At 40.5% G+C, this 20,885-nt stretch overlaps 1 protein-coding gene across 2 annotated transcripts; it reads right to left on the bottom strand.

Moving 5' to 3' along the window:
- Positions 1–11,854: 11,854 nt before the first annotated feature.
- Positions 11,855–18,640, bottom strand: LOC108597743 (long-chain fatty acid transport protein 4). Of its 2 annotated transcripts, none has more exons than XM_017984448.2 (4): positions 18,532–18,640; positions 16,133–16,382; positions 13,348–14,788; positions 11,855–12,416 (listed from the first exon to the last, which is right to left on the bottom strand). In XM_017984448.2, coding segments are annotated over exons 1-4 (2,001 nt in total). In that variant the 5' UTR covers positions 18,533–18,640; the 3' UTR covers positions 11,855–12,107. The 2 variants fall into 2 exon arrangements, with proteins under 2 accessions (XP_017839937.1, XP_017839938.1); XM_017984449.2 differs by lacking the exon at positions 18,532–18,640 and adding an exon at positions 16,501–16,556.
- Between the last annotated feature and the right edge of the window lie 2,245 nt (positions 18,641–20,885).

A 20,885-nucleotide genomic window follows, 5' to 3' on the forward strand; every position in this document is an offset into this window, starting at 1 on the left:
CAAGCGGCAGGATGCGGATACAGCTACAACGACCTTAATACGCATAATTTGCCACCGAAGGCGTGGCCGAGAGCACTCTCTGGGCTGTGTGTGGGCGTGTCAATGGTGTCATCGTGCGCGCATCGATCAGCAATAAAAATTCAAATTTTGCCAAGCATGGCACAAAAAATTGCTTGGCAACAAATACTTGGAACACACAGCTGGCCATTGATATTCTTTCGCTTAAAGTGCCGGCATATTTGGTTTTGAAAAAACGTTAAGCTAAGCACTATTAGCAATGAGGAGCAAATAATCAAATGCAATCAAGTGTGAAACTATTTTATCAATTACATACAATTAACAAACTTATAGTGAATTAATTTGGCATAAATATAACATAGGTTAGAGTCGAGCTTAGCTCAAGATTCATTCTAAAGATTTTATTATTATATTTATTAGAACTATGAACCGTTGACGATAGAGTAAAATTATTACAAAAATATATTTATTATAATATTTAGTAAAAGCTAAACACTTCTCATACTTTAAATTCTTTTAAATTTATTATTTGTTTTCAATTCTTTAACTAATATCCATTAACTAAATGCCTCATCTCTCAAAATTGAAAATATATCTAATTTGAATCTGAATTATTGACTATATTGCTATCAAAATAAACCAATTTGAAACGAAAGCGATTAATTTACCATCTACAAGTTAAAGCCAATTATAAAAGTAACACTATATTTATACATTTTGAATCCCTCACATCATGGACAACAACTTATGATCGCTATAAAGGAGACAACGAGATTGTCTGTCGTCTACCGGAATCCAAGTTCATTTGATTGATGGATGAATTGATGGACACACTACTCGAGTCCTTAAATTGTAAATAATTGTTCATGTTATCCAGTTCTTAATTGCAAGCAACGCTTTATAGCCATTAAGTTGGTTGATCAACGTTAATAAATGTATATATGTTAAATTAAAAAAAAAAAGTGCGTTAGCTAGAAATGTTTGCTTCTTATTAGTATTTTTAAAAAGTTAAAGTTATTATAGTTACAAGTTCAATTACAAATTCTGTAGCAGGCTCTGGCTACTGGCAACTCATAAAACTATTTGAATATTATAAAATAAATACCTATAAAATATCAAAATACAATAAATAATGCAACAAAAGAAAAAGAAGCCTTAAAAATTTTAGCGTTTGAACGTCAATCAAGCTTTAAATGCAATTTACATTTAATACATAAATTTAAACTGAAAGTTATTCAAATAAATTTAAGCTGATTAGCTTGCAGTTCTTTATTATAAATAAATAAGTTTTCAACACTTCTATGCTCTTTTACTTTTTTCAATTAATTTTAAATCCTTGCTTGTCATAATTTTCTTTCAGTGTTCTGCTTAAACTTCAGCTTATGTGTATACATAATTCGGTTTGCTTGCCACACTGGCTACAATTTATTTTATACTTGAGTGCATTACAGCATAGACAATGTTCTTACTGAACAGTACAAGCTTATCTACATCTATATATATATAGATATATATCAGCGCATGCATGATTGTTACACACACACATTTACATACTGACATATATAAATATATGAATTTTGTTTCGTTTTTTTTTTTGCTGTTTTGTTAGCTGGCAGGATGTAGCTCGTTTCACATTTTTGCCAATTGGCCAACAAGTGTTGCCAAATTGCGTTGCGGTTGCTGGCCATAAATAACGGTACTTTTGTCATTTATACACATAAATTGCAGCAGACGCTGAAACGCGAAAAAAAAAACTTCCAGCCACTGAGCCATAGTAAGTGCAGGTCCAGCCCACCCAACCACCCAGCCACCCACTCGCAATCTCTATAACACTTCTGTGCCATGTACTGTTGCTGTTGCTGCTGCTGCTGCTTGGCTAAAAAACGTGGCCAGCGCATAGGCCTTCGGTTTTGCAGGCCCACACTAACGACATTGCCGCCGGCGACACAACGCAGCTGTCGTTTGCCATTTGGCAATAATTGTTTAATATGCGGGCGCATAAAGGCCCAGCCAGCACTGGCTATAAAAAACCAACAAAAACAACAACAGCAGCAACAACAAACAGCAGCAGCAGCAGCAGCAACGCAAGCGGAAGCAGCGACAACTGCCGTCAAGTGAAACCTAAGCAAATCCAACTCCAAGTCAAGCAGCCACAAAAGGCATTGAGTGCTGCACACGTGTGACCAGTGTCCTATATCCTTTATCCTATATACTGCTTCCTGTTGTCTTTTGTTACTTTTTTTTATGTCGAGGGATATACGCCAGCGACAATTGTCACAATTATCAATGCAAGTACAAAAGCAGCTAATGAAGAAAGTGAATAGTGCAGCCGTTGCGTAGCAATTTCAAGCTACGCTAACCGCGGAAGCCATAGTCAAAATAAAAATTAAAGTTAATTGCAAGTTTTATTATGTTCAAATAAACCTGTATTTACGCTATTAGTGTAGTTAAGTCCGAACACAAATTAAAGCAGCATTGAATGGTGCGTAAATTAATTTTTAGTATCGCGCGGCTATTCAATAACAAACTTATAGCACTTTGCCTGACGCAGCAATGTCTGTTATCGATTTAGATCTTAAGAGCTGCATTAACTTTATTTATTTCTAGTGAAAATATTTAATAACAAGATTCTTCTACAACTTTGACACCGAGAAAAGCGGGAACCGCAGGCCTCGCGATCGCGATGCAGACAGACTCGGACCAGGCACCATGGGCTACAACCTTCAAAACCATGCGCAAGAGCGACTCACATAAACAAGACGAGCGAACACGACAGTGCCGAGGATTCCGTGAAAGGCAACGCAGTACGACGGACTCGTATGCGCACTCGGATTACAGCGGAACGTAGGCGCTATGACGATCGATATGATACCGGTGCCAGCGACACGGGTGACTGCGAGGCGACTAGGAGACTACAGCTGTCACTCGCGAATCGCACAGATCAGCCTGAGGAGGGACCAGGGTTACGGAGAAGAGCATGCTCCCAAGAAGGTATCAGACCAAGGGCCCGCGGCCACACACGAGATTACACCTACGATAACCCTGTTTCGAGATTGGTAGATCGTAAGCCTCGAATGATAGACGCCCCGCCGAGGCCCAAGAATCACAAATGCAGTACGAACGCCGCCACGCGAGGCTGATAAATACGGTCCCATTTTTACTGAAGACATGACGAGACACGATGGCCGGAGACCACAGAGCGGAACGAGATGATCGCATACCGCTCACTGCACGTAATCAGATACTCGGCCCGTATCATGGCTAACGGCGGACAGCTGTCAGATGCGCAAATCGCGGCACGACGTGCCTCGCGGGGAGCTTCTGCATAACACTAGACGCACAGTACAACGAGCGATGCAACGCGCCCCGGGCCAGCGCCCGAGGCAGGCGACCCCGCCGGGCAGTTCAGAGAGCGACTTTAAACTAGCGACCCGACACCCCGCGCGCAGCACAGACTGGAGCAGCAAAAGCTATTCACGAGCCGGCAGCGGCCATGCCAACTGAGTGCACGACGCCGAGAGGAGAGAACAGCGAGCGAGAGACGACGAGGCAGACACGTGGTCCTGAGAAACACCAAAAACTAATAGGAACGGACCAGAACACGCCGAAATCCGCCATGCTCGCAAGCCCAACAGTGCTCGGTAGCGAGGCATCACGAGGCCGATGCGAGCGCACGAGGAGCCGAGAGATGCAACGCGAGCATGACGAGCTGAAGGAGGTCGAAGCGCGCCAGCTGTCCGCGCGCGTCGAGCGCGGCCTGGCGCGTCTCCTCGAAGCCCTGTAAGGTTCTGGCGGGCACACTACGTGGAATCGGAGCCTACACGCCACAAGCGCTCGCACGGCGAACTTCGCGGACCGTGAAGACGAGAAAAACGGCTCCGAGGAGCCGAACCTAAAGTGCCACGAAGCAGCCTACGGGCGCGCAGACGAAACAGAACCACAGGCGACACATGGCAGCGCAGCACTCGCGGCCGGATCGGGGGCACACACGGCGAGCCGGCCCACTAAGGCGCGGCGATGCACACCAGCGCAGAACACGCCCATGGCCGAAGACGCTCCGAGGGATGACGGGGCGGACCCAGACAACATTCTGTCACCCCAAAGGACGCCGCCACACAATAACACCCAATCGAGTCTCCGCTCGCGACCGCGCGAACTCCGAACTAAGATCCCAGCAGCCAGGTCGCCATAGCCCCGTGTCCGACCAGTAGCGCGAGACATACACCACACACACCACAGACCAAAGAACGAGCGAAGAGAAGAGCGCCAGAGAGAAGAGGAGCATCGCAGGCGACAGGGGAACACACACGAGGCGGGCACAGAGCATGAGCGCCACCAACGCCCGAAGCCGACGCCGAGCGCGAATACACCAACGATCACGAACAACACGACACACAGCGCACGAACAAGATAAAGCGCGGAGAGCAAGAAGGGAGCGCACAACAGAAAGCGGAAACAGATGCGTCGACGCGGTGGGCGCAGAGCGGGCGGGAGAAACATTCGCGATAATGACCCGAGAACCGGACGCGGAGGGCGGGGCATTCGACGAGTCGGCACGCTCATGGCAGATTAGGCGAGGGAAGATACGCGAGCGGAGACGAGCCGCCAAGCCGGAGGGCGGCCGACGAGCAGCCAGCACGGCGAGCGGCGCGAGCGCGGAGAGAACCAGACATCGAGCACCCGCACGCGACCCGCAGCGAGGGCAGGCAGATGCGCGACCCTGTCTAGCAGCGTGAGCTCAAAGCGCAGGAATAGGGAGGCAATGGCCGCACGCGGGGCGCGACCAAAGCTAGAGAGCCTGCCCGGACTCTCACCGGAGGAACGAGAGCGCGCGGGTAAGCTGCAGCAGCGCCGTCGGAGGGGGCCAGCCCAAACGCGCGCGCTGAGACTAAGCACGAAAGGAACAGAACAACAGGCAAGCAACAGCAGCAGCAACAATCGACAGTCGAGCAATCGTGCATTTGCTGCTCGGACAGGGCAAACATCAAACGTCAAGCACAGGTGCAATGTAATTAGCACGAATCGACAAAAGCAAAACCAAGCAACAGCAAAAAGGACAACAATAGCAAAAAAAAACAATGCAGCAGCAATAGCAACAGCAGTAGCAGCAGCAACAGTAGCCTCAGCAGCAGTGTGGCACATAAAAACAAAAGCAAGCAAAACCTTTAAGCCCAAATGCATACAAGGAACGAGCCAGAAGCTGCTGCTGCAACAACAACAACAACAACAGCAACATCAACGAATGTACAATTTTCTACATTTTATTTAATTTATAACGAAACTAGCATACGCTGCTTATAATATTAAATGCTATAATAATAATAAAAGCTTAAATAAAGTTGTTCTAATTTCTTCTGTTTAGAAAAAAGTTTTTAAGCAGCAAGCGCAACGTTTAGTTATTTTATTTAAAGCTGTAGCTATTTATTTAACTGCAAATGTTAAATTTACTTAAAGAATAATTTAATTTAAGCTATAAAATGTATAAATTGCTAACATAGCTAACATAAATAGCTTTAATAAATAATAAAAATATTTTTTTAAGCTTACAATTCTTTCTACAAATTGCATTTGCTTCTAATAAGTTTAAGTTGCAAGTTCGTCTACGTTGCAAGCTTCATTAGAAAGCAGCTATGCCACACTTGACGCTCTTATTGGTGGCAACAAGTACGAGAGAGAGAACTCTTGCCATTTCAATGCGAAGCAGCAGCAGCAACAGCAACAACAAGAAAATGTTGCAGGTGCCCGTTTGGTCGTTGCTCGTCTCGCAGCGTTTTAATAGCTTTGAAATTCCAATGGCAGCTGTGGCGCCTCAGCGCCCAAATTGAGCGAAAGCACAAAACAAAAAAAAGAACCAAAAGCAGCAAGAAAATGTAGCAGCAGCCAAGTGGGCGTGGCAGCTGGGCGTGTAAACAGGCAATGCCAGGCGAATGGCGTCGAACATTTCCAAAAATTATTGAAAATTTGCTTTTTTTCGTAAATTTTTGCGCTTGGTACGCGCTGTTACAACAATAAACAACGACTGCAGTTGCTGCTGCTGCTGTTGTTGTTGTTGTTGTTTTTATTGATATTAGCTATGCATGCATGCAGTACGGCAGCAACTGCCATTTTGTTTATGACAGCAACCAGCTGAGGAAACGGAAGCAACCAAAAATGGGTGGCGACAAAATTCTCATGTCTTGCAGCGTGTGGCAGCTGCATGGGCTGCCAATGCAACTTTATGCGCAGCTCATAGCAAAGCTCAAGCTTTTTCAGTAACTGCTGCTTGTTGCTGTTGTTGCTGCTGCTGTTTGAATGTGTGTGGCACTATCGCGAATTGTTGATGGGGTAATTGATAACAACATAATGCAATGCGATGTGGCAAGCGATACGCAAGTCTGAGGAGCTACAAAGAGATAAAGAATCTCTGCCAGGATTTGATTGCAGCACAGCAAAGCCAAAGCTGCTGCCAGTGCTAACAATCCGAACAGTCCTGCCTCACATTCAATTTCAGCCGCAACAGGTTGATCAAACGCCTTGCTAACTTAATTCTATATACGAATGCTGCTACTTTAGTTGCTATATAGCGTAGCCAGCTGTTCTATGCTATTAGAAAATACTTACCCTACTTACCGTGTGCATCCGCCATACTTACCCTCGCCATATCATCCAGCGTTAAGTTTTACCCAATTCAAATTGAACTTTTACATTCAAAATGAATTTAGTGCTTTTTTATTGAAATACTGTTGCGTTTAATCTTTACCGAATATTATTGTACGCAAAATAATTGCTAATTAATATTCCATATCAGATTGCCGACTTACTATTTGCTTAATATCCAAGTTAACTCAAGTTAATATTTGATTGGCCGTAACTTAGCGAAATGGCGTCCGATTTCAAATTTTGTATTCAATACCAACATAAAATTGTGTAAAAAGCATTTGCATCGGATTTTGTTTAGCTGAGTTATAGCTTCGCAAAGTTGAATTCAAGCAAAAGTCGCTCTATGGCATGGATGTATGGCCAAAACTTAGTACAAAAAAATCGATTCGTTGATATCAACGGCAGATAGTATTTACAAATGTATAGCAAATGATCTGAAACTTAGCTCTTCAGCGCGATTTTTTTGGACTGAGATTAGCCTCGCAAAGTTGAAATTGATAAGAAATATGGCGGCCTGATTTTTGCAAAATTTACAGGCGGTTTCACAATCCCGAATCTTGCCAGAAATTCGAAATAATACACACTTCCAAATCTTGAATGCTGTTTCGTCGTTGCATCTTACGAGTTCTAACAAGCCATACAGTTAAGATACGAACACCTGCGCTGAATTACGGCCTACAAACTGCCATAATTTCCAACAGAAATGCTTGTTGTTGACATATTGTTCAACTCGCGAAATACTGTTTGAATCCATCATCGTTTGTATACACAGTTTATTAGCTTCAAGGCTAACAGCAAGAGTATAACGAACACCAGATGGGTTTTCTCCTTTAGCTAGTTACTAGTTTCAAAATCGAAAATAACAAAAAGTCAGTATGCAAGCATTGGTTTTGTTACACATAACTTAGTCAAAATAATTTTTCATTTCATAAACACAACACATATTTGTTAGGTTACTATAAGTCAATAAAGCCAACAGATCTTAGTGCGATTTTTTTGGCTTGAGAATAGCAGACTCAAAGTTCGCAAATCTGTTAGAAATGAAGGCGACATTTTGGAAAAAATTTAAAGTTACCTCACGTTTGCCCAAATAACTCGAAATCTTACAACTTACAAATTTGAAAGGCAGTTTTAATTCCTTATGTAAGTCACGAGTCTAATAACGCTAAAACTACAGAAATTCGCTGATGTAGAAACACTGATTGTGAGATACAATTTATCAAAGTTTGGTAGCTGTCATGTTACTATTTGTTCATAACTTCGCCAAATAATTTTTGTATCACAGATATTTCGGCTCATTTTAATTGTGCTTTCCACGCAAACATAAGGACGTATAGAACAATTGGATCGGATTTTTTTTTAGCCTGAGGAGACGTTTGCAAATTTTTGAATTAAGCAAAAGGAGCTCTGGCATTGGATTGATTGCATACACTTTGTCAAACCAATTTTTTATGATCAAACTAACAACACTGTGATTACAATCTATGAATTAAATTAAGCCAACCACTCTTCACGCCGTTTTTTGGCTGGATATAGCTTCTAAAGTAAAAATAGGAGAAAAAATGAAGACGGCATCATTTTGGACAAAAATTCAGGGGTTACATCACGTTTTTGCCAAAACGAAAATCTTAGACTTTCCAAGTTGGAAGCGGCAGTTTTATTCTTATGCATCTCACGAGTCTAACCAGGCATTAAACTCCGAAATCGGATGCAATTTCACTGAATTACAGCTTATCAAAGATTGATATTTCACTGAAATTTAGCTTGTTTGCTTACTGTTTTGTTCATAACTTTGCGAAATAATTTTTTAATCATACATTTTTATTGCTATTACATTTGCGTTTTCCATGCCTATAATTAATGGTGTAAATCAGTTCAATCGGGTTTTTTTTCGCTGACTTAGAGCCTGTCAAAGTTTGAAGAACGCAAGCTTTGGTTATTTATGTAACAACCTTTTGTTATTGATGTAACTTTATTTGTTCCTCGAGTTGAGAGCGGCGTTCGTTTATTATTATTCGTTCGCATAATGTTTGCTAAATGTACCAAAGCTACTTATAGCAATGAGTTGCAGGCAGTTACAGGACTGGAGTTAGTCAAGCAAATGACACCCATGCCATAGCCCATCTCTAGAAGAAAGTAAGTCAACAAGCAATTTATCTGCAAATACATCTTTATTCTTATCAAAAAAAACATTTTACAATGTGCTTGCGCTGCATGAGGACAACATCATGGGCAATAGCTGCGGCGCCTCTTCAGCTTCTCTTCAGTAATAGAAGTGCTTACTGCAACGGACTTCACCGCTTCACAGTCAACAGTTTGCAGTCCACATCCTTGAGAGACATGGAAACCATCTGGACTAATCATCAGTTATCATCATCAGTCGACAACAATGATAGCTTTGCTGCTCGGTGCTGCTCGACAGGATTAACTTAGTTATCTGTATTTATTGATTACTAATAAGAGTAGTACAAAGTATTTTAAGCAACAAAAAATTATTCAACAACCATTTAATCTTTTGTTATAGTTCTGATTACAGACAAAATTTAAAGCTCTTTTAGTTTGTCAGTCGAAGTACTTAATGTAATTGTTTGTAAGAATACAATTTATTACTTTATATAATTATGCAATTGTATGTACTACAAATTGGAATCGTATATATGATGTATTTTAATAAAATCAAACAAAAACAACGAGAATAGGTGTTATTATTGTAAGAGAGGAAAGGATCGTTAGGAAGGTGTTCTTCCGCTTTTCTTCGAATGCACGCTATAGATCTTTAGGAACAGCTAGTATCTGGATAAATACAACAACAATAACAAACATTACTTACCTTACTTACCTGTTGTATCCGTCATACTTACCTTTGCTAAGGCCGCAAGTTTTACCCAGTTCAAATTGAATTTTTACATTCAAAATGAATTTAGTTCTTTTTAAATTGTAATTGCTTTTAGTTTTATAATTACCTTGTTGAGATTGAGCTCAACAAAGTCTGAAATAAAACATTCATTCATAAGTTACAGCTTTGAAATAAAAAAAACACAAATCTGCAGCATTTGTTGTTTAGCCATATCTTGGTCAAAAATCATCCGATTCTTAAACGGTTCAGAGTTGGATGCCTGTGGACCCGTGAGATGTAGCCTAAACAAAACTACTAAAATTTGGCATTTGAGAATTTTCAATATTTTGGCAAAAAACGTGAATTTTTGCCAAAAATGATGCCGTCTTCATTTCTTATCATCTAACTTTGAGAAGCAATATCTCAGCCAAAAAAAAAACGCACTGAAGATTCTTGGCGCTATTCTCAGGAGAATCTTAATAAAACATACTGCTGTTGTGTTTATTAATGATAAAATATTTTGAACCTAATTAATGGTAACAAAACAATGCTGCAGACTGACTTTTTGTTTATTTTCTCGATCTTTGACAAGCTAGAACGCAGCCTGAAAGAAATTCGAAGCGTAGCAAATGGGGTTGAAATCAAATAAACAATGTACTAAAATTAGAATCATTAGATGAGTTCAATTAGTTTAGGGTTTAAACATAAAATTTTAAAAGCTGTGCTCATTAATGTAATTAACAATTCATTTGTTGGCTATTCAAAGCAAAAAATTCTGGGAAAAAGGACACTTACTTCATATGAGATGTAAAGTGTGTATAAAAGTTGGCTGTCGCCTAGCAAGTAATACGCTTGGTTTAAGTTAATGAGCACACGCTAAGCAATGATGCAACTTTTTTTTTAGCATCAATACTAGCATAAAACTATAAGCCGTTTAAGAGTCGGATGATTTTGAACAAGTTATGATTAAAAAACCAAAAATGTCATTACATTTTATTTGAATTTTAAACGTGGCTGTTGATGTGCAAAACTTCCTTTGGTTGCTGATGTACATCTTTTGGTTGTTGATGTAAGATAACGATTTGGTTATGGTTGGTAAACAATTTGATGAGCAAATATTGTTACAACAACAGTAACAAACTTAATTGATATGTTCGCATAGAAACAAAATTCAGATATACATACAATAAATTAAAATTAAAATATAAATGCGATATGTTGCGTAGTTATAATAATGAAGCATAAAAGTATGCAGCAGCACATCTGTTGCAATGCAACACAGATCATTGCATACTCTTAGGGTGAACCAAAGAGAAAAAGCAGTCCTTGTACAAAATCATTGCAAACAATAAAAAAAATCCATTCCATACAACGACCTTTCAGAATTTATATTTATAATTAATTGCTAATTAATCTTTCAGATTAGATTGTGGACAGAGTTTTTGTTTAATATCAAAACTTAATCAGCTGTAACAATCCGATTTGTCAGGTTTGTATATAACGTATGCCTTAAATATTATGCAGAACAAAATATAAACAAATTGGAAGCAAACAAACAAGACAATCTTGTAGAAATAAGCCGCAGCTTAGCTTGCTATTGATATATTGGTAGTTTTTAAGATAAAATAAGTTTGTTTAAATAGTAAAAGCTGCAGTAGTTAAAAAAAATATTAAAAAAATATAAATAATATTGCTTGCCCCATGCCACTTGCCTTAATTTGCTCGATTTTTAATACACATATATCAGTCAAAACTTAACTTTAGCTCTAAAAAAAAGAACTCACGTCAAACTGCAAGTGGGCGAGGGGGTCAATATTCGAAATAGAGAGCGGCAAGCAAGCATGACAAAGGAGTCGCTGCATAGTTTTTTATGAGTGCGTTTTGTGTGTGTGTGTGTGCGCGGCAGCGGGGGCAGTAACTGACTGGTGGCAAGCAATTCCCGGCAAGTTGCGGCTTTGTTGGTATTTCAACGTTTTTTATGATTGCCTGCCACAACTTTTTCGCCATCGATATTGGTGGCAACGTCGACGTTGACTTTGGCATTGCAGCAGTAGCAGCAGCAGCAGCAACAGCTTGTGGTTGCAAGTTAAACTCGCAACAAATGCTGCTGCTGCTGCTGCTGCTGCTGCTCGTCCCTTGTTGTTGTTTGTATGGATTTTGCACATCGTTTATCTTAGAGGAACGGCTTTGTTATTGTTGTTGTTGCTGTTGCCGCGACGCAGCTGCTGCTGGCGAACGGAAATGGCGTTAATGTTGCAACTGCAGCAGCAACAGCAGCAGCCATTGCCAAAGCAGCGGCAGCAGCAACAACCAAACGGCCACAGCAGCTGCCAATGAGCGAGAACTTAATCTTGTGGATTTAACACTTTCGATATATCTTGGCCCCACCCCCCCACTCGCACGCCCTACGCTGCCGCCACAGCACAACTGAAATGTATTGGCGGCCATTATCGGTTCAGCTGCCAGTTTTATGGGCAAGTTATGCGAAAGAAACGCGCTCGGCTTTGGCTAAAGTAGCATCAGTCCTTTCTTTTAAGTGTTCAAAATACATTTGCAAGTAAGTATAAGCTAGAGCTAAAGAGCTGAGTGCCCAGCCCCCACCCCCACCCCCTTTCTACAGTCCCGCCTTGCCCGCCAGCAGCAGCGCATGCTGCTCGGCCGTGAGCTGCCTATAGACGCCATCACGATTCAGGTAGTAAATGGGCTCCGTTATGGCCTCCAGATTATAGCCCTCCAGCGCCAGTTCGCGCTTCTTCAGCTTGAACGTGGCCGTGCGTGGAATTTCGGCCAGCAGGCGTATGAACAGTGGGCGGGCGTAGGGCGGCAAACTGCCACGTATCACAATCGACAAATAATCCATGTCCACTTTGCGCTCCGGATCCATAATGGCCGCCATGCCGGCTTTGCCCTCCACGTGCGGTATCTGCGGAAAGAGAAAAAAAAGAGTTAAACAGATTTATAAACTGCAGCAAATATAAATGAAGTTGGGGTGAAGGCTCAACGCAGCTATTCAAAGAGTTTGAGTGAATATGAAATCAATAAATGTTTAATAATTTTATGTTGAATGTTACTAATAAACAAATACTAATCATTTGTTTGAGTGCTCATCATAACTAAAACAATTAAACAAATCTAAAAATGCTTGAAATAACAACTTGCCCTGCATTAAACAAATAGCAAACTGAATTCATTTTATATGTAAAATATGTAAAAGTAGAACAAGTCACTCAACACTAGTTAAGTCCTCCCATTCCTAGCCGCAAGCCTCAGTAGCTAAGGCTGCCTAACCTGAAGCTTAAGCTTTAATTTTAAGCCTACAGTTATATAAATAAATATAAATAAATTTTATACATAAACAGCGAAGGCCATCAAGCATTTCCAACATCTATGATTAATAAACTAAATAAAACTTAAAGAATTCAAGCACAAACTCATCTCATCGATTAGAAAATTAAATTAAAATTAAATTGAAATGGAAATTAAATTGAAAACTATTTGATTGTAACTATTTCAGATAAATAAGCTGCTATTCCAATCAAAATACAAATTAAAATAAAATGTTGTACTCCTATTTTCAGCTGAGCTTCAATTTTATGAGCAGCTACCTGTTTTTATTGTATGGCAATATTTTAAATATTTAATGATAAGTTTATATAAACAATGATCAATATTTAATTTGAAATTAAACACAGCTAAAAGCTCCTAAATAGTTAAGCTTGTAATCTCTAATTATTCATAACTTTAATGATATTATTTGAGTATATAATATATGAAAATATAATGAACTAAAGCTGAGTTTGAAATAAACTAACTAAGCAAAGACTGCAGCTAATTTCCCTTGGAACTTCACTCACCTGCACGCCGTAGACAACGCAGTCGCTGAGTCCAATGCAGTTGGTGATAATGGCCTCCACCTCTTGGGTGGCCACATTCTCGCCGCGCCAGCGGAACGTGTCGCCCGTGCGATCCTTGAAGTAGAAGTAGCCCAAAATATCGCCGACGACCATGTCGCCGGAATTGAAGTAGCAATCGCCCTTGGCATAAACATTACGCAGCAGTTTCTTCTCCGACGCCTGCTTGTCCGCATAGCCATGAAAGGCGCTTGTGGCGCGTCGCGCATCCACTTGACCCACCAGCAGGCCGGGCTCACCTGGCGCACAGCGCATGCAGTGGCCCTTGGAGTTGCGCAGCGGCTCGCCCGTGAGCTCATCGCAGCGCAGAATCTGCACGGGATAAATGCTGCGGCCAAAGACGGGCACGAAGCCAATGGCGCCAGTGCGATTTGTGATGTTAATCAGATTGGAGTTGCCCTCGGTGGCGCCATAGATTTCACCAATGTGCGGTATGTTGAAGCGCGAGACGAACTGCGTCCAAATCTGCGGTCGCAGCCCGTTGCCGTACATAAGACGCAGCTGATGCTGCGGCGGCTGCTCGGGATTGAAGGGCGTGGCCAGCAAATAGCGACACAGCTCGCCTATGTACTGAGCCACAGTGCAGCGATGTCGCTGGCAGTCGCTCCAGAACTGCGAGGCGGAGAATTTCTTGCGCAGCACCACGCTGCAGCCATTGAGCAGCGCCATGCCCACGCCCACCATGCCCCCAGCGCTATGATACAGCGGCAGCGGATTGTACACCACATCCTCGGGCAGCACGCGCAGCATATAGAAAGTGCCGGCGGACATAAACAGAAAGCGCAGATTGGTAATGACCGCCGCCTTGGGCATGCCCGTGGTGCCCGAGGTGTAAATGTAGAGCAGCTTGTCACGTGAGCTGGCCAGCTTAGCAGTCGAAGGCGGCTGTGTGGCCAGCGCAGGTCGCAGCGGCGTTGCCTGCGCCAGCTGCAGCGACTGCGACTCATCCGCATATTCATACAAAGGCAGCTCCATGGGCGGTAAAGCCTGCAGCGCTTCACTCAGCTCGCTGCCCACAATCAGCGCTTTGGCTTTGGCTACGCTGATGCAGTGCAGCAAGGAGTCGCCACGCAGATTCGTATTAATTAGCGCGCTGATCACACCCAGCTGGCTCAGTCCCAGCCATATCGGTGCGTACTCCACGCGCGTTTCCATTAGCAGCGCCACGCAGTCGCCGCGTTGCAAGCCCTGCGACTGAAAATAACCTGCCACACGCTGCGACAGCTGCAACGCCTCCGCAAAGCTCAAGCGCTGCTCGCCCAGCACAAAGCAAATCTTCTGTGGCTGCAGCTGCGCCGTTTGCTCAAAGCAATGAGCCACACTGCAGCCTCGACGATCCCGACGCAGCAAATAAATGTTCAGCCCCACAAAGCGATGAAAAGCGCTGCAGAGATAAAATCAATTAATAGATTAAATTAAGCTATTAATATAAAAGACACATGCTGCATAAGTAAATATATTAAAAAAAATGTATTTATTTATTTAAGAAATCAATTCTATGGTACAATTGTTATAGCCAGAGCAACAAAGGTCTACAGGCTTTAAACGTTGTTACTTCTATAAAAGGAAAAAACTTGCGCTGCGAAATTAACAATAATTGAGCAAACAGTTTGCCTGAATATTTATGCTGCAAACAGAATTATCACGCTAGTGAATATTTTTTTGGTATCAGGAAGGAGCAACTAACTGCTCGGCTTGAGGCGCTTGAGTGCGCTTAGCAGTAATTGGCATTGGAGGCGCTTGATTTTGACGAAATCGAAAGCGCATTGCATAAAAACTTTGCTGAGTTATCGATATTTAATTTAATTTTAAGACATTGCGACGTAAAATTATTAAGCGTAAATTGCCTTAGCCATTGAGCTCTACAATTGAGGCAAGACTCAGCTGCCAGCTTTGCTCAGAGTCGCATTCGCTTGCCTGAGCTGAAGCTAGCAGAGTTTAGCGCTGGCTATACCAAGTGCGCAGACTTTTTATCTATGTGCACATGAGTCATTGATACGGATTCAGACTTCAGACTTGTCCAAAAGTTACAGCATTTGCGTTAGTGGCTGAAAGTTGAAGTTGGAGATCAGCAGCGCAAATTACTGCCTTTAAATATTAAATAAAAATGCAGCTAACTAGCACACAACTAAATGAATGTTAAACATTAGTGTTGGCATAAAGAAAATTAATTAATGCACGTTAATATCAAAGCAAAAGCAATGCCAATTTGTTTCAAGTGCGTTACTTTTTAACAAGACAATGTATTAGATTAGATGGCTTGGATACCAAATGGCAATACTAGTGTAAATTATTTAATAACGTTAGTGAAGTGGCTGAAGATTTCCAACAACAAAAGATAACAAAACATAGAACAAATTGTTATTTAAATAGATTGTTTGAAAGTTAAACATTATACACTTATTATGCATTCAAACGTGACTAATATTTTGGCAATTGCTGTAAGGTAATTTCTAATTTGAAGCAATGGCAAAAGAGCTGATTGCACATCGGCTTATATTGCTCATGGTGCTGCACACTTATTGTAACTCAACAGCACTGCAAATAGGCCATAAGATTACGAATACGACACATAAGCCAGCATAAGCAGCTGAATGAAAGAGGCGTGAAATGCCAACTAATTGTTCTATGATAAAATTAACAGAGCAACTTTCACTACGAGTGCAGCCTATAGAACTTAAATTTCACCAACTACATAAATACATTTGTTTTATATACCGTTACTCACATTACATCTCGCTTGCAGGTCATAACAAATGCATAGACATTCGTTGGATTGCGCAGCATTAGCGCCAAGAGCGCGCCCAGCGTCAAACTGGCCAGGGCGCTGTCCCAGCACCAGAGCACAAAGATTATGCTGCCCACCAGCAGAATGCCCAGGCGGGTGGCCAGCTTTTGCTTGAGATTCAGCTCGAGTAGTATCTCCATTCTGCTTTCGTCCTGCTCCTTGCGTTCGCTGCGCTGCTCACTTTGCCCCACTATAAAAAAAACAAATTCACATTATTCAAACTGTTGACAGCGCGCACTTGGATAACTTCGATATGCGTATATAGTATATATATTTTTATGTTACAGCCAACTGAATGCTCAACTGACACTGACTAGTGTAAGGCGAGTGGTGCGCTTATCAGCACCACAACACACCACAGCACACACCACACAGCACTTCACACTTCGATATCAGTTTTTTTTAAGCGCCAAGATTTACAGAAACACACAACGCTTATCAGCGCTGTGAGTAATTAGCTTTATATACTTTATATGTGTGTGTGTATATATGTGTGTGTGTGTGTGTGGGCTAACAAGGGTGTGTGGCTGTCTGTCTCACAGCTACATTAAGTTAGGGCTGTCATAAAATCAAACGCAGCCACTTCAGCTGTTGTGTAAAAACTTGAAAAGCTTCTATCGATCTACAGTAGGCGCTGCCTATGACAAACTACAATAAATCACACTTAAGCTTTTATATAAAATTTGATTTGTTGCTCTTGTAAGCGGCAAATTAATTAGGCAGCTATTTGTAAGTGCTACACACAACTTTAGTATATAAATTTTTACTTCAGCTTAATTCAGCGTAGCAAAATAAATAAATAACATAAAAATTAAATAAATATCAATAAATAAAAAACAAATATATTTAATGCGTAAGAATAATTTTACTTTTAAAGTATTTTTCTTCGATTTACTATTGACTTTATTTTCAGCAATAAGTTCCAAATCATAATTAAGCTTTAAGTGTGCGCTTTACTTTTTTTTTGCTTTTTTATAATTTATATATAATTGTGATGATCGTTAATGAAAGTCTCAAAAATCTATATTGAATTATAATTACATGAATTATATAGTAACATTTTAAACAATTGCGTGCTTGTTTTTTTTTTATAATAGTAATCTATTGACTTAAATTATATTGCAGCTACTTGATTATTGATAAAGCTGCAGTCAATATATTTAGCATTGGCGATGAAGTTAACAAACATTTATTAAATTTATTTCTTTGCTATAAATAGTTTCAATATAATTGAGAAATTGTATAATTGTATTATTAATTGTGCTATATAATTTATATATATATATCATATGCTACTTGCATTGAGCTAAGCCCACGCCAACAATTTGTAATTGTAGCTTAAAGTTTTTTCTTTTTATTTCTGTTATACAGCATTCTATTAATAAAAATTATGCTAATAAACCTTTAGAAGCTGTTAAATGCTCTAATGGGTTCAGTTTTATAAACTGAATAATTTGTTTCAATTATAAGAATTGTTTGTGCTGCCTTTGCACATAAAGTATTGCGCATTAAATAAATGTATGGGGCATATATAATTTCTTCTAGAAAGCAATTAGCACAATAAAATATTATAAATATATTTTTGATTAATCGCAAGCTTATCCCACGCGCCCACTTGTTGCAGATAAGACGCCCATAAATGATTAGAGCTGATGTTGCATTGAAATTATTGCAACCCTCAACCCTCTTCAAGCGGCCACAGCTTTCAACAGCTGTTATCGCTCACCCAGTTGAGCTCACAGCTATTTGTTGCGCTAGTCTTATCTTGTAAAAAATGAATACAAAAAACAGCTGCTAAGGCGATTGTGATGTGAAACTTGCATGCATAACATAATTTGAATTAGCTAAGAGCTGCAATAGTTGCCGCTAACAGTTTGTGCACACATGGGTTAATGGCAGCCCAACAAAGTTCATTGCCACTTCTAGCTATAAATGGCTAACATATGCGTCACAGTGTGACAAGAGCTTGAAATGTGGACGCTGCTCACTCAACGTTAGAATTAAATTTTTTATGTTGCCATCATTTTTTTTATATTTGCTTTGCACCACAGTGCGCAACGTGAATTTATTTACACTAAGAAATATGAATGGATTTTCTTGGCAGCGAACTCTGCGGCTCTGCTGCCAAAGACCTTGACTTATTTCGTATGCAACGCACAAAACATTAAACGGTTCTGCCACTTGGCTCAAGCGTCGCCTGTTGAGCGCTGCTTAAGGTTGAGCGATTTGGCATTTGTTTGGTGTCACTGTCAACTTGACAGACAGTTTGGACAATCAATTCACTTTTAGCTCTGGCAATTTTCAATGTTATCACGCTTGGCATCAATTGACACACTTACTTTTTACACAACAAACAGCGGCAGTCAAATAAAACAAAATAAAAACTAAATAAATCAACACGCTAACGAGCGAGAACCAAACACACACAACAATTCGTTCTAAGCGGCAGCAACAATCAACAGCAACTGAAGCGGGTTCCAAATGAACTCTCAGTCGACTGCCGGCTCTATCTATCTAGCAGCTAGACAAAACACAGAGAGAGAGAGCAGCAGCTAGCGAGAGATAGAGAGAGACTTGTTGATAGGCTAATGAAAGATCTTGCCACCCCTGCTATGCCGCTCACGCTGCTTGAACCTGTTGCGCTTGCTCTCAAACAAACAGTGGGTCAATAGAGGAGAGCCGGCAGACAAGTCTAAATAAATTGAGCTAGACACAAATATGTGTGCTTATATAAATTAGTATAAGCTTAAAATATAACAAATAAAATAATGTGCAATAAATAATAATTAAATAAATATATGAGATAAAAAGAAATGCATTTCTTTTAGTTACATTTATTTAATATTGAGATTCATTAACAAAAGATTTGATCTAAAATAATAAAAACAAAATTTAATATTAATCTTTTTTATTTAAGTAAATAAATGGTATTTGTTTTTAGTTTGTTTTATTTATTATTGAGATTTATTAAATATGTAAGTAATTAAGTTTGCTTGCACTTGAGCTAAAATAATAAAAATTAAAAATATAAATAAAAAATGTAATAAATATATTTTTGCTTTTATATATATTTCGTACATCTCTTACATTACATTATTATATAAAAGTGTAAAAATTATTGAGATTTATTAATTATGTAAGTAATTAATTAATTAAGCTAAAATAAAAAAAATATATATATACATAAATAAAAAATTTAATAAATATATTTTTGCTTATATATTTATTAAATTTTTTATTATATATAGATACATAATAGTATTTGTTTTTGTATATGTAGATATTACGTATTCGCTTTAGCGCTAAAAAGTATGCACTTGTTCTTTGATTGCTACAATAATCAAAATTCTAGCAACAGCGCATTTTATGCTACAGTAAAGCTTAGTCAGCAGCAACTTAGTTTAGAAAAGTATGCAATTCATATATTTTTATAATTAATTTTTTTATTATTTTTATGCATAGCTTGTTGACAGGCGCCACATAACAAAGCGTCAAACATTTTTAATTAAACGCACTTTGGCGCGCCCCCCAAAGCAACAAAACAACAACATGAAACGACGTATTTGTCGCCAGAAACATACAAGAGCCATGCATAAAAAATTCCTATGCCAAAATAAATTAACATAAAGCCTGGGCAGGCAGCGTAGCTGTCAAATGCCAGCAGCAGCAGCAGCAGCAGCAGCAACAGCAACAAAAATATGTAAAAATGTAAAAGAAAGAAAAATGTGTGCATAGTTTGCTGCTTTTTTTTTTTTTGGCAACTTTTTGAGTTATAGACGGTGAGAGCGGCGCAGCATATATATGTGCATGTGTGTGTGTGTGTGTGTGTGAGCCTGTAATTGACACATGTTACGCGAACAAAAGCGGCAGCAGCAATGGCAACGGCAGCGGCAACTTGCACACTAACTGCGCCTCTGTATGCCAAACTCGCCCCCAGTCCAAGCGCTATTATCGACAATGGCGCCACCAAAATCACACACACACCAACACACACATAGCGATACACACGCACATGTTTCGCAGTTGCTGCTGGCGTCGTCGTCGCTTGCTGCAGAGCCTTCAAATGCAGGCAACCTCAGTCAACTTTGTTTGTAGCCGGCAAAAACAAAAACACACGCACACACATACACACAAATTGAAAGAGCGATAGAGAGAGAGCGAGAGCGAGAGCGAGTGCTCGCTGATAACGTTAACGTCAGCTGTGCGGCATTTGGTTTCTCGGGGCATGGCACGAGTCCATGGACTACACGTGAGTCCTGAAGCTCAGGCAAGCGTCAAAACGTTTGTACCTTGCCCACTTGGCCCCCTCAGGCCACATCAGGCGCTCGCTCTCGCTCTCTACTCTTCTCTCTCTTTCTCTAACTGCTGCTGCTGCTGCTGCTGTGTTTGGCATTTGTTTGTGTTGTCAACAAAAGTTTCTTTGAAATCAGTAACAGATGTCGATTGAAATGGCACAATTGCTGCTGCTGCTGCTGCGCTCAGCTCCTTGCCTCTACCTCTCTCACTCTCTCTCTCTCTCTCATGCTCTGTCTCTGTCAGGCCTGGCAGCCAGTGCGCTGTAGCTGAATATCTGAGTGAGCAGCTGGCGGCTACTGCTGCTGCTGCTGCTGCTGGGTGCCACTTATGATGAATATTTTTATGCCAGACACAGGCCTCGCGTCTCTGCAGACTTCATGCCACGCCAGACTGTGGC

The sequence above is a fragment of the Drosophila busckii genome, chromosome 2R, assembly GCF_011750605.1.
Source record: "Drosophila busckii strain San Diego stock center, stock number 13000-0081.31 chromosome 2R, ASM1175060v1, whole genome shotgun sequence".
In the NCBI taxonomy this organism is placed as follows: domain Eukaryota; kingdom Metazoa; phylum Arthropoda; class Insecta; order Diptera; family Drosophilidae; genus Drosophila; species Drosophila busckii.

Excerpts from the sequence above, each read along its gene's own strand:
- LOC108597743 (XM_017984448.2), bottom strand. Across the intron at positions 14,789-16,132 it reads ACCTGCAAGCGAGATGTAAT|CGCTTTTCATCGCTTTGTGG; the intron begins GTGAGTAACGGT and ends TTATCTCTGCAG. Across the intron at positions 12,417-13,347 it reads GCGTTGTCTACGGCGTGCAG|ATACCGCACGTGGAGGGCAA; the intron begins GTGAGTGAAGTT and ends CTCTTTCCGCAG.